This window comes from Doryrhamphus excisus, linkage group LG4 (assembly GCF_037039965.1).
Source record: "Doryrhamphus excisus strain RoL-2023G ecotype Guam linkage group LG4, RoL_Dexc_Guam_v1.1, whole genome shotgun sequence".
NCBI lineage: Eukaryota > Metazoa > Chordata > Actinopteri > Syngnathiformes > Syngnathidae > Doryrhamphus > Doryrhamphus excisus.
Genome location: NC_136360.1, coordinates 20,975,415 through 20,990,974, shown reverse-complemented (window position 1 = coordinate 20,990,974; position 15,560 = coordinate 20,975,415). Strand labels below are relative to the sequence as shown.

Below are 15,560 nucleotides of genomic sequence, written 5' to 3'. Positions count from 1 at the left end.
TATGATAATCCGGTTACTACGATGCCCTTTTCATCTCCCGCCAGCCAATTTGGTCTGCTTATATCGATACAAAAGCAGCTTAAATCAATCTTTGCTTAAGGATTTCAATACCAAAAAAGAACACGGCGAACGGCTGCTTCCAGTCAACTTTATTTTTCACACTTCCACCACCAGAGCACAGCACACACACCGATTCCCGCACTTCCTGGTTCACGGGTCATGCTCAACCCGCCCCACATAGCTGGCCAAACACATGCCTGCAACAGAAGAACCAACTGACATAGCATACACACCTATTCCAACGAAGACACAAGCGTACAAATACATGTATTTAATTGTGTTGTATTCAGATATCTTTTTATCGCTTGCAATAATCACTGTTTTTCATATGTACATGCTGGCGTTCGTGGAAACCACGAACACAGTTGGTTCTTCTGTTGCAGGCATGTGTTTGGCCAGCTATGTGTTCTTTTTTGGTATTGAAATCCTTAAGCAAAGATTGATTTAAGCTGCTCGACATTGTTCTATACTATAGAACAATGTCCAGTGCATTATTGCCCACTTTTAATGCAGTTCGGCGCAGGATCGGATATATGGATAGTCCGGTTATATCGATATTTTTTCCGACTCCCGACAATATCGATATAACGAGACTTTACTGTATTTGGTGCACTCTTTTATTCTATTGTGTGCAAGAATGGTCTTCATTTATCTTCATTCATCTTGATCATGCAATCATGCGGCGGTCCTTAGTGTAACTTATTAAAGCGTGTCTGGAACAAATAAGCCATATGATGCCACACACATAGCACACACACACACACACACGCACACAAAGATGCAGTCTGTCGTATTTACTGTAATCTATTCACAATCAAAGGGAAGCCGAGAACAAGCCGTCTCTCGCATGCGGCGGCGTGCGTGTAGCAACATGCCGCAGCCATCTTCCAGGCCTATTTGTGGTGCTTTGGCCACAGCTCAAGCCGGGGACAGATGCGGTCCTCAATTAGAAACGGGTGGGGCCGCTTGAAATGGCTCCAGTCTGGTAAAACGCTTACACCACAGGAGGGCCAAAAGCAGTGCTTGAAAAACTTCAAACCCACGATTTTTTTTACACAGTCTAACATCTGACTTGAACAAGCGAAATGTAGGGCAAAACATGTTGGTTCTCGAGGCGCTCACCAGGGAGGCGTCCAGGAGGCATCCTGGACCAGATGCCCAAGCAACTTCATCTGTCTCCATCAGCTCTTCCACACTCGAGTGTCTCCCCGTATGCTCTCACCTTATCTCGAAGGGAGAGCCCAGCCACCCGACAGAGAAAAGCCGCCATCTTGTCCTTTCAGTCATGTTTCCCCACGTGATCTCCCAATTTCAGACCCTCTGCGTCATTTTGTGATACAAAAACATTTGTGACAAAAACAATGAAATGAGTGTGTCTCACTTTACAATAAGGTAAACCAAAATATAGTAATTCTGACTATAATATAGTACTAATGACTAAGGCACATACATTTAAAGTCATTACAGAGGAACTAATGACTAGTTACTGAGTAACTAAGCACACAAATTTAGAGTGATTACTGAAGAACTAATCTAATCTAAAAGATCTAATGACTAAGGCATTTAAAATAGTTATCTAGAAACAAATGAGTGGAGTACTTACTCAGGAACTAAGTCACAAAAATTTAGAGTAGTTACAGAGGAATTTTGGACGTGGTGACTACGGTACATTTTGAGTAGATGCAGAGGAGCTAATGAGTAGTTACTTGGTAACTAAGCAGATACATTTAGAGTAGTTACTGAGGAACTAAGGCCTGCAAATTTACAGTTAATACTGAGGAACTAATGACTAAGGCACATGCATTTAGAGTAGTTACCAAGGAAATAATGAATAGTTACTGAGGAACCAATGCATGTTGAGTAGTTACGTGGCACTCGTGACTAAGGCACATACATGTGAATTTAGAGTAGTTACAGAGGAACTAATGAGGAACTAGTGACTAAGGCACATACATTTAGAGTAGTTACTGAGGATCTGATGATTAGAGCACTAACTGAGGAACTAAGGCATGTCAAGTTTGAGTAGATACAGAGGAACTAATGAGTAGTTACTTGGTAACTAAGCAGATACATTTAGAGTAGTTACTGAGGAACTAAGGCCTGCAAATTTACAGTTAATACTGAGGAACTAATGACTAAGGCACATGCATTTAGAGTAGTTACCAAGGAAATAATGAATAGTTACTGAGGAACCAATGCATGTTGAGTAGTTACTGAGGCACTCGTGACTAAGGCACATACATCTGAATTTAGAGTAGTTACAGAGGAACTAATGAGTAGTTACTGAGGAACTAATGAGGAACTAGTGACTAAGGCACATGCATTTAGAGTAGTTACTGAGGATCTGATGATTAGATCACTTACTGAGGAACTAAGGCATGTCAAGTTTGAGTAGATACAGAGGAACTAATGAGTAGTTACTTGGTAACTAAGCAGATACATTTAGAGTAGTTACTGAGGTACTAAGGCCTGCAAATTTACAGTTAATACTGAGGAACTAATGACTAAGGCACATGCATTTAGAGTAGTTACCAAGGAAATAATGAATAGTTACTGAGGAACCAATGCATGTTGAGTAGTTACTGAGGCACTCGTGACTAAGGCACATACATGTGAATTTAGAGTAGTTACAGAGGAACTAATGAGTAGTTACTGAGGAACTAATGAGGAACTAGTGACTAAGGCACATACATTTAGAGTAGTTACTGAGGATCTGATGAATAGAGCACTTACTGAGGAACTAAGGCATGTCAAGTTTGAGTAGATACAGAGGAACTAATGAGTAGTTACTTGGTAACTAAGCAGATACATTTAGAGTAGTTACTGAGGAACTAAGGCCTGCAAATTTACAGTTAATACTGAGGAACTAATGACTAAGGCACATGCATTTAGAGTAGTTACCAAGGAGCTAATGAATAGTTACTGAGGAACCAAGGCGTGTTGAGTAGCTACTGAGGGCCTCGTGACTAAGGCACATACATGTACATTTAGAGTAGTTACCGAGGAACCAATGAGGAACTAGTGACTAAGGCACATGCATTTATAGTAGTTACTGAGGATCTGATGATTAGCGCACTTACTGAGGAAGTAAGGCATGTCAAGTTTGAGTAGTTACTGAGGAACTAATGAACAAAGGAACAAGTGACCAAGGCACATACATTTCGAGTAGTTACTGAGGAACTAATGACCTAATAAGGAAGCAGTGACCAAGGCACATACATTTAGAGGAGTTACTGAGGACCTAAGGCACGTCAAGTTTGAGTGGTTACTGAGGAACTAATGAACTAATAAGGACGCAGTCACTAACGCACATACTTTTAGAGTAGTTACTGGGGAACTAATAAGGAACTCGTGAATAAGGCACATACATTTAGAGTAGTTACTGATGAACTAATGAACTAATAAGGAACTAGTGACGAAGGCACATACATTTAGAGTAGTTAATGGGGAACTAATAAGCAACCAGTGACTAAGGCACATTCATTCAGAGTAGTTACTGATGAACTAATAAGGAACTAGTGACGAAGGCACATACATTTAGAGTAGTTACTGATGAACTAATGAACTAATAAGGAACTAGTGACTGGCACATACATTTAGAGTAGTTACTGATGAACTAATGAACTAATAAGGAACTAGTGACGAAGGCACATACATTTAGAGTAGTTACTGATGAACTAATGAACTAATAAGGAACTAGTGACTAAGGCACATACATTTAGAGTAGTTACTGATGAACTAATGAACTAATAAGGAACTAGTGACTAAGGCACATACTTTTAGAGTAGTTACTGATTAACTAATGAACTAATAAGCAACCAGTGACTAAGGCACATTCATTCAGAGTAGTTACTGACGAACTAATAAGGAACTAGTGACAAAGGCACATACATTTAGAGTAGTTACTGATGAACTAATGAACTAATAAGGAACAAGTGACGAAGGAACATACATTTAGAGTAGTTACTGATGAACTAATGAACTAGTGACTAAGGCACATACATTTAGAGTAGTTACTGATGAACTAATGAACTAATAAGGAACTAGTGACGAAGGCACATACATTTAGAGTAGTTACTGTGGAATGAATGAACTAATAAGGAACTAGTGAATAAGGCACTATAATTTTAGAGTAGTTACTGAGGAACTAATGAGTGGTGGTTAGGGTTAGGTAGGTTCATTCTGATTAACGTGCTGTAATTTTGTATACCTTTATTGTAAAGCATTAATAACCAATAAGTAAGACTAAAATGGCGGAACAATATTCAGGCAATAACGACTGACCTATTTTCCTCCAGCGTTGTATTGATTTGATTTTAAAGCTTTTGACGTTCCGATGTTAAATACACTTGAGAGAGATTTTTGTTTTTGATACGGTGCACTGGCATTATTATGCCATCTTTTATGATTGCATCCATGACAACAATATCTGTCATAATTTGTAGGACAGTCAAAACATGCTATTGTCACATGCCGACTATCCACTTTGCTGCAACGGCCTTCGGTCTCCTTTTCGATAAAACGTGTCTCCTCACCATGCCAACATGCTGACACGTAAATTCAGGACGCACTCATCCTCCATTGTGGTTTGTCATCATCTGCTAAATATAGCACAAATCTGCTCCTTTGAGCGCAGCTTGTACTTGTGTGTGGCATGCCTGCCAATTTAGCGGCAAGCGTGACTGACCCACTGCTGGAAAGTAATTCAATTAGAAACGTGATGCAGCGCAGAACATTTTGCACTAGCAAATTCCTGTGAAGACAGGATAAGTAGCACTTTTAACTGGAGCTAATGCTCGGCCTGCCGCGTTGGCAGCGATAGTCACGCCACTCGGGATCATGTGGAGATGATGGTATGCGGGTTATATACAGTAAACCTCGGATACATCGGACTCGGATATATCGGAAATTCGCTCACAACGGACAGATAAAAAAGAACCAATTTTTCTGTAATGCATTTCCAATAAAAATTCATTGCATATATCTGATTTTTTATAACGGATTTTGCCTATTTTGGACAAAATGCATGAATATTCCTCCCCCATAATGAAGAGAAGGTTGTGCTTTGCATGGCCACATCATTGTGTGAGCCGCACGTGTCCACATCATAAAAGGGCATGCGCGAGTCTGTGAGGACCAGACACCGCTTAGTTTTGACAGGAACCAATCATGAGCTATGAAAAACCTCATAATGAGCTTGTCAAGCCATTGAAAATTGCACAAAATTGTGACTCAATATTATAAAGAACGTTGAACTCATCACACAGCAACTTGACACCCAAAAGGTGTACCTAATAAACAAGCATGTACCAACACAAGTTTTAATGCTTTTCGTCTGGGCAAAGCATTTCTTTGGAGGAGAACCAGCATAGAAAATGGATGGATGGTGCTGCAATGCTGCTTCTATTGGAGCCCAAAAGGGAGGCTGACGTTATTGCAGCGCCCCAATGAATGCATTGCTCAGACTCAATACATTATGGGACAAATTTAAGAATTTTTTTTTGTTTAAACTCATATTGGTGCATGTTTGTATATTTTTCTGGTGTACCCTTGGGATGTTAAGTTGCTGTCTGATGAGTTTAGTGTTCTTTGTAATGATATAGTTGCCGATTGGCTCCTATATTTTCCTCACAGTATTTAAACAATCCTGTGGACGATGAAGCCTAACCCAGCTTGCCTTGACCAAGTGGTGTGGTCCTCTCTTGGGCTGGTTACCAGTCGATCACAAAGCAAATCTACAGTAGACACGTACTGTACAGTCACTGAACAGGAGTCCATTTCCAGCTTGCTGCATGAGTACCACTGATGGCTGCTTCAAGCCATCATTTGTTTACATACATAAAGTTAAACAGGCATAGCAATTCAAAGTAGGCTTAAAGATGGTTGGCCGGGTTTTGGCATGAGAGCTTGCGGCTGTGTAGTGAATGTGGGAATCCGTGGCAGTTGGACAATGCCCGGTCCCTTTCTGAGCGTGTCCAGCCTGCAGAGAGGGTGTGAGTGTCAGGACCTTGGCAGCGCTCACGGAAGCATTTAACTCGATCTCGGCTGCGCTGTCACGCTAGAGTGGATACAACACTGCTGCAGTGTAAGGCCTTGCGTCCAGGATCTGCATCCAAATCTTTTGTACGCTCCTCAAACTTGTGGAGGTGGAGGCCACACAAATAATGATGTTCTCTGAAGAAGCGACACATAACTTCTAAGAGGCAGTTTGTGGTGGAACTACAGAACCACTGGGAATCTGGCACCAAGTCATCTGGTTTGTTTTCACCTTTTTCCGTTCTTTAGTAATCAGCAGCAAAGCATAAGTATAGGTAAGTTTCAGGAAAATATTTGATCCTCACTAAAAGCGGAAGAAAACCTGCTTTTTGTGAAAAGATAAATTTCAAGCATAGCTCAAATATCTAAACCAACATTAAGATTAAGATTAAGATCTGCCTTTATTCGTCCCTCAGTGGGGAAAATTGCAATTTACAATTTGCAATTACACAACATTTGTTTTACATCCAAATAATTTACTTATAACTACAGTAAAGTCTTGTTATATCGATATCGGTTATAACGAATTACTACTTATTACGATACTATTTTCATTTCCCGGCAAATTTCTAGTCTTTTATGATATAATTAGTTCAGTTAGTACGATACCCGGTTATTATGATAATCCGGTAACTACGATGCCCTTTTCATCTCCCGCCAGCCAATTTGGTCTGCTTATATCGATACAAAAGCAGCTTAAATCAATCTTTGCTTAAGGATTTCAATACTAAAAAAAAAAAACACGGCGAACGGCTGCTTCCAGTACTATGCTTCTATACTATAGAACAATGTCGAGTGCATTATTGCCCACTTTTAATGCAGTTCGGCGCAGGATCAGATATATGGATAGTCCGGTTATATCATATATATCATATAAGTACACATATTGCTATTATTTGTCTCATCACTCTGTCTCTCGACGTGTCACCTGTTCTTCTGTTTTTTTCCCAAAAACTCTGTGCAACCCCAACACTGCAATCATGTCAGCTGACTTCCTCATCCCTGCTGTGCCTCCCAGCCAACGGCATCACCTCCTCGCAGGCGTGTCAGACTATCACTGATGATGCTGTGACAAGTTTAGTATTCACCCTGAGGAGCGAAGACCTCCACTTAGCTGAGCTTTCCCAGGGGTCGCTGCACTTGGCTGCAAGGTCGTTTGGAGCGGGTCGATGACAAAGACTCTTTGTGAGCCACAAACACAGTATTCAGTGAAATATGCATGCAAGTGTCGGCCATTCTATGAGGAATACAAACAAGGACAAACGAGGATTTTATTAAAACATACAACCTCGGGCATTGCTCCACTTGCATCGTTTTCCCCAATTTCTACGCAACACACCATAAAGTTTTTGCTATAGTTTTGAATTACTGCAGGTTGGTTGTTTGAATACATGCTTTTGTGTACATTTTGGTGTTTGTCTTTGACATGAATGGATATCATATCATTAAGGTCTGTTAATTACCTGAACTATCCAACATATACAACACAACGTACAATACAAGACTGACATAGTACTGCACCATGTAGACATAAAAAACATGATGCCAAAGACCCCAAACAAAGCGATGCCACTGTGTGTGGCGCTGCACAAATTTGTTTCCCATGTTTCCCTCATTCATACATGGTCAAAATTCTACAAAAATATATTTTTACCCAGTTAAAACCCAACTGTGAAGTCGGAATTATCAATGGAATTTGGTATTTTTTCCTGTTTGAGCAGTGAAAACCTGTTTATGACCTTGTAAATACACTTTTTAACATTGCTAGAGACCTCTATACATGAAATAACACCCCTATAGTCACATTACACTCCTATTACCCAATATAGTAGACCAGGGGTTCCCAAACTTTACCAACTCAGGGCCCACATGAAAATCTAAAAAATACAGTACATAGAGAAATGCTGCGTCCTCAGCATTATTATTTCATTATTAGCATTATTTCATTTTTTTTTATGAGTTTTTATGGCGCCTGCATGATGAATATTTTTCATGTTTGGTTCCCAGATGGCGACGCGGCTTACAAGATTTCAGAGCTTCATTAGACAGATTGTCCTCAGGCCCAACCAAACGATGTGTACTCACTGAAATATTGCTGATGACACCTCTTTTTTGTTTTCACAGATTCGTTTTGATTATCGTTTTATTTGATGCTTTTTCTGTTTTTCTTTTTACACCCGTAAGCCTATTTTTCCTCTCCATTTTTCCCGCCACTACATACTACATGCTCCTCCGTTAATGACCCCCTGGCATGATGACCAGAGAACTACGTTTAGGTCTATACATATTTTTCGAAATAAATATTTAACAATAAAAATAATATTTACAAAAACGAATCATATTTTTAATGACCTCTCATGGCCCACCTGCAGTACCACCACAGCCCACACTTTGGGAATCACTGTAGTCGACATTACAAGAGAAAATAAGACATAATATAGAGTATAGAATTATATTATAATATAGAATTGGGTCACCAGTTTAGCCTATGGATTCCCACTAAGACACCACTCTAGCCGATTCAGCCTCCACACAATGTGCTTCCTATTTAACATGCAGTGGGTCCACTTGGGTCCCCTACACTGGCCTTTTGTTGGACTTGTGTGTGCGTGTATCCATGTGAACACGCACATCATTATGTTCTTCGAGGAGAAGGTTGAACTCTGCGGCTGACATAGAAACGGAGAAGCATGACGCTGCAGCTCAGAATGGCTGCTCTACTGTCGTTTATCATCACTGACCTATTCTTACACACACACTGTTGAAAGAGCAAAGTAAGGGGGGGTGGATGGGGAATGGGGACAACGAGTTCCAGATGCTTGACCATCATCACACACACACACACACACACACACACATACACTGACGGCCGTGAACATGACACCACCCACATCAGTGGTCTCAGCAGCTGTTTCAAGACGATCATGATACCCCGTTCACCGAAGACTTTCTTTGGCGTCTTGGTGGTTTAATGTCGCCGCCTCCACTCGCTACAGGTTGGATCTGCAATTGCTCACAGCTCCAAGGTGTTCTTTCTGGATCGCACTTTCTATTATGCCTTGAAACTCCAAACAACTCCCCTTTTAGTACAAACAGATCTTGACGTTTATAAGTAGGCCTTGTCACAATAATCCATAAATCTAATTATTTGGCCTCAATAAATTAAATTGACTAGATCAGAGGTAGGGAACCTATGGCTCGGGAGCCAGGTAGGGCTCTTTTGATGACTGTATCTGGCTCTCAAGCATTTCTTACCACAATAAAAATGTATTTTTGCTAACATTTTTAAGTAAACCATCACAGAAATGACTGTTAAAAATAATATTCAAAATCAACAACTTTCTTATGCATTTTAATTCGTCCATCTATATTCTGCAGCAATACGGCCAACCATATCTATCTTTCCTGATATTTTCCAGGTCAAACACCAAAACTTGATTATTACTGGGTAATGCTGTAGTCTACCTCGGTCATTGAGATGTCAAAAAAACATGTAAATGTAAACTTTCCTCCTTTAGTCAAATAGCTAAAGCTGCAGAACCAAGCCTTCTGACGAAGATGGCCAAAAGAATGAAATATACTGAGTACGGTGCAAAACTATGCAGCAGCAGAAGTTGTATTAATGGCAACAAGTATTTGATTTATTATTAGACACTGCGCTGCTCACGAAAGTGTGCTGGCCACACCCCATTGGCGTGGGGTAGTGTGCCTGGTCTACGTAATTAGAGCCCATTATCTAAAACTGTTGGTCTTACATAAAAATGCACACATTTTATTGCATTCAATGTTTAAAAAAATGTATATGGCTCTCACAGATACACATTTTTAAATATCTGGCCTTCATGGCTCTCTTAGCCAAAAAGGTTCCCGACCCCTGGACTAGATGGATAGATGGATGGATAGATAGATCGAAGATGGATGGATAGATCGAAGATGGATGGATGGATAGATCGATCGAAGATCGAGGATAAATAGATAGATAGGAAGATAGATGGGAGGATAGATAGGAAGATCAAAGATAGATTGGAAGATGGAAGAATGAAGATAGATCAGTAGATAGATCGAAGACAGAAAGATCGAAGATAGATGGTAGATAGGTGGACAGATGGATAGATGGAAGATGGATAGATGGAAGATGGATAGATGGAAGATGGATAGATGGAAGATGGATAGATGGAAGATGGATAGATGGAAGATGGATAGATGGAAGATGGATAGATGGAAGATGGATAGATCGAAGATGGATAGATCAAAGATCGAAGATGGATAGATCGAAGATGGATAGATCAAAGATGGATAGATCAAAGATCGAAGATGGATAGATCGAAGATGGATATATCAAAGATCGAAGATGGATAGATCAAAGATCGAAGATGGATAGATCAAAGATCGAAGATGGATAGATCAAAGATCGAAGATGGATAGATCAAAGATCGAAGATGGATAGATCAAAGATCGAAGATTGATAGATCAAAGTTCGAAGATGGATAGATCGAAGATGGATAGATCGAAGATGGATAGATCGAAGATCGAAGATGGATAGATCGAAGATCGAAGAGATCGAAGATGGAAAGATCAAAGATCGAAGATGGATAGATCAAAGTTCGAAGATGGATAGATCGAAGATGGATAGATCGAAGATCGAAGATGGATAGATCGAAGATCGAAGATGGATAGATCGAAGATCGAAGATGGATAGATCGAAGATGGATAGATCAAAGATCGAAGATGGATAGATCGAAGATGGATATATCAAAGATCGAAGATGGATAGATCAAAGATCGAAGATGGATAGATCAAAGATCGAAGATGGATAGATCAAAGATCGAAGATTGATAGATCAAAGTTCGAAGATGGATAGATCGAAGATGGATAGATCGAAGATGGATAGATCGAAGATGGATAGATCGAAGATGGATAGATCGAAGATGGATAGATCGAAGATGGATAGATCGAAGATGGATAGATCGAAGATCGAAGATGGATAGATCGAAGATCAAAGATGGATAGATCGAAGATCGAAGAGATCGAAGATGGAAAGATCAAAGATCGAAGTTGGATAGATCAAAGTTCGAAGATGGATAGATCAAAGATGGATAGATCGAAGATGGATAGATCGAAGATGGATAGATCGAAGATGGATAGATCGAAGATCGAAGATGGATAGATCGAAGATCGAAGATGGATAGATCGAAGATCGAAGATGGATAGATCGAAGATCGAAGATGGATAGATCGAAGATCGAAGATGGATAGATCGAAGATGGATAGATCAAAGATCGAAGATGGATAGATCGAAGATGGATATATCAAAGATCGAAGATGGATAGATCAAAGATCGAAGATGGATAGATCAAAGATCGAAGATGGATAGATCAAAGATCGAAGATGGATGGATAGATCGAAGATGGATAGATCGAAGATGGATAGATCGAAGATGGATAGATCGAAGATCGAAGATGGATAGATCGAAGATCGAAGATGGATAGATCGAAGATCGAAGATGGATAGATCGAAGATCGAAGATGGAAAGATCGAAGATCGAAGATGGAAAGATCGAAGATGGAAAGATCGAAGATGGATAGATCGAAGATCGAAGATGGATAGATCGAAGATCGAAGATGGATAGATCGAAGATCGAAGATGGATAGATCGAAGATGGATAGATTGAAGTTCGAAGATGGACGGATCGAAGTTCGAAGATGGACGGATCGAAGTTCGAAGATGGATGGATCGAAGTTCGAAGATGGATGGATCGAAGATCGAAGATGGATGGATCGAAGATCGAAGATGGATGGATCGAAGATCGAAGATGGATGGATCGAAGATCGAAGATGGATGGATCGAAGTTCGAAGATGGATGGATCGAAGTTCGAAGATGGATGGATCGAAGTTCGAAGATGGATGGATCGAAGTTCGAAGATGGATGGATCGAAGTTCGAAGATGGATGGATCGAAGATTGAAGATGGATGGATCGAAGATCGAAGATGGATGGATCGAAGATGGATAGATCGAAGATCGAAGATCGAAGATGGATAGATCGAAGATCGAAGATAGATCGAAGACAGATCTACTCACTACTACTGCAAGTTAATGTACAGTAAACCTCGGATATATCGGATTCAATTGTTCCCACTGGTTTTGTCCGATATAAGCGAAATCCGTTATATGCGTATACCGGAAAATGTCAGTTTTACGCATATATCGGATTTATATCCGGTATATGCGTAAATCGGATTTTATCCGTTATAAAAAGGCACTTCCTTGACTATGTTTCCAATGTACCTGGACTGGGCAATGAAAAGAGACGTAAGGTAATGAGAATTGAACTTTATTGGCAAGTTCCCATACATTTCAATAGCATGTGACATCATTATCGTTTGCGTTTACGTTTATCGTTTGGTTTCTAAACCTCGCTAATAGCAACAAGAAGGCATTTCTACAGATTTGAGAATTTTTTTTTAATTTCGTTGTACATGCTCATGTACATGTCTGTAATTCATACAAAGATGTTATAATCTTCAGCTTTGGCTGTGAACATGGATCAAAGATGGATCAAAGGCCACGATGCGGCCATCCGATATATGCGAGGGAAATTGGAACGGGACTGGAGATTTTGTCCGAAATAGGCGAAATCCGTTATAAAAAATCCGATATATGCAATGAATTTTTATTGGAAATGCATTACAGAAAAATTGGTTCTTTTTTATCTGTCCGTTGTGAGCGAATTTCCGATATATCCGAGTCCGATATATCCGAGGTTTACTGTAGCTCAAACAGGTACAGTATACTTGAGTACCATCTCGTGGTTCAAATTAGAATTATGACGGTAATGAAAAATTGGTCTCCAATAATTTAAATAATGAAACAGCATAATTTATTAATTCATGTATTTTGAGAAGCCGTGAAGTAGTATCAATACAGTCATCTTTCGCAATATTGCGGTTCACTTACACTGGTCTACAAGTTTTTTGGACTCAATCTGCTTCCAAGTCTAAGTCTCATTTATTTTGATAAATGATCTGAAATTCAATTGTGCTGGTTAGCTAATCCCTGACCACATTCCCACAGCAGTCGTATCTTTTCTCCATAGCCGCAAAGTCCTGGTGGAATCCTTCCCCCTGCCCATCACTTACGTCATCGTTTCATGGAAATAAAACCAAATGGGAATGCAAAAAGCGCATCTTCAGTGACTTTTTTGCAGCTAAGTGCTTTGTAGGACTTCAGGAGGTTTTCCACCAGCTGCTTATAAAGATAAGATATTAAACTTTGGTTCAGGACATTTCTCTGGACATGCATTCCTTGACAGATTTTTGCAAATCAAATCATTTGATTTGACAGATAGTACTTCCTTCTGATGAACTACCTTTTTGCCTTATTTGGCATTCCCTATTTTCTTGGGAATTATATCCATATTTCTTTATTAGTGACCTAAACCAAGAAAAATGTCGCTACTTTTGTTCGGGAAGCATTTTGCTTCTAGACCAGTGTTATTCTTCCCTTGCGATATCAGAATCAGAATCGCCTTTATTGTCATTGTATCGCATATAACGAAATATGAGTGCACAGTAAACAAAATGTAGTATTGCACATATTGTACCTGAGTTTTACTTGAATGAATAATTCTTTTTGTACATAAGTCCAGTATTGCATGTTTGAAGCTTATTGTACATAGCAGTGAGGTGTGTGTGTTAGTATTATAGTAGTATTTAGTATTATAGCAAAGGTTTTCAGAAATGTACAAATAAACAATGGATGTTGGGTGGTAGACTCTGCCCTGCAATGAGTCCAAACATATTGAAATTGAAGTTTTTAGCTTCTTATTTTTGAAGGCTAACTGGATAGCTTGCTAGCATGCTAGTTAGCAGCTGTCTCCAGTCCCCGCAGCAAAACAGTTGCGCAGAGTTGTGTGAAAAATGAATAATTGGAGTGTACAGATGACTATAGGGGTGTTATTTCATGTCTACAGTGCTCTAATCATGTTAAAAAAATGTATTTAGAAAGTCAAACAGGTTTTGTATGCTCTAAATATGAAAATGTTTTATGTATTAATATTGGATGTTATATTGCGGACATGACCTGTGTTTTTTTTGTCCTCCGCCAGGCTTTTGGAAATGCCAAGACGGCCCACAATAACAACTCCAGCCGTTTTGGTAAATTCATCCAGGTGAATTACCTGGAGACTGGAGTGGTGAGAGGGTGAGTAACACACACAAAAGAAGAAGAAGAAAAAAAAAGAACTTGCTGTGTCGCCTCTTCCTGTTACTTGACTTTTAGATCCCTCTCCTTACTTCTTCGGCTCAATCACTTCCTCTTTGCACGGTCATGGGCTTCCTCCATCTTGGCTGCGTGCATGATCATGAGTGTGTGCGTGTCTGCTTCAACTTTTAAGCCACCGTCACTCACTTCCTTTCTGTCGGCCCTCAGACTCCGGTTTGGCGACCCATTAAAGTCTGGCCCGCCACATCACATCCTCGCTTCCTCATCTGAAGAAGGAACAGCTCCTCTGTGCTTTAAGAGCCAAATATTAGACGCTATAGGTCAGGAAAAGACGCACACAAACGAACCGAGCGAGCTTTTCGTCCCGTCACTCCCACACCAGGAAGACCTATCCAGACCACAAACGATTGGATTAGAGATTGATTTAGAGACGGAAGATGTATTATTATGTATTTGTCCTATATTAGAAACAGCTGCATTTACAAGGATGGATTACAGTAACCCATCCATCCATGTTCTATACTGTATTAGAGTCAAGGGGTATGCTGGAGCCTATCCCAGCTGTCTTTGGGCCAGAGGCGGGGCACGTATAGACAAATAACCATTCCCACCCACATTCATACCTATGGACAATTTGGTGTGACCAATTAAACCCCAGAGTAACGTAAGTAATTCTGGTTTTTGGAAGACCACCAATCTCCAGTTCTTCAGGTTGAAGTCCACGTTCTTCAAGTTCTATATTTCATATCCACATGTCTCTTCCTACTCAAACTGAGAGGTACTACCCTCACCGTGGGGCCTTTGGACTCCCATAGAGCAGCTACACACAATGACACACAGAAAGCTTTCTAGAGCTTCCAGAACCTGCACCTATTCCAGCTGGGTTTCCAAAATGGGATGTTTTCATTTATTCCACCCAGGGCCCACTCTGCTGTGATTGGTCCCACTCGGCTTGTACAGCATGTACATTGGGCACGTCCATATAAGGAAGTCCTGTTCACTGTGATGTCACAGGATGCCGGTGTTAGAAAAAACTCTCTGAAAGCAAGCGTTCAGAGCCATCCCCCAGGGGTGGGCAAACTTTTTGACTCGCGGGCCGCATTGATATGACAAAATTTACAGGGGGGGGGGGGGGGGCAGACTATATATTTTACACGTAACAGTCCACCTGGTATTATTGTATCTGTAAAATTGTCATGCAATCTGCTATTATTTTTTATTATTTTATATTTATATTTAAACGG

At 40.2% G+C, this 15,560-nt stretch overlaps 1 protein-coding gene across 4 annotated transcripts in view; it reads left to right on the top strand.

The window, feature by feature from the left end:
- Positions 1-15,560, top strand: part of myo9bl (myosin IXb-like) — a 111,097-nt gene that overhangs the window by 50,256 nt on the left and 45,281 nt on the right. For all 4 annotated transcript variants that reach the window (XM_058074376.2, XM_058074377.2, XM_058074375.2 and 1 more), the window contains exon 5: positions 14,201-14,295. In XM_058074376.2, coding sequence (XP_057930359.2) covers positions 14,201-14,295 — 95 coding nt within the window. The remainder of the gene's footprint in view (positions 1-14,200; positions 14,296-15,560) is intronic.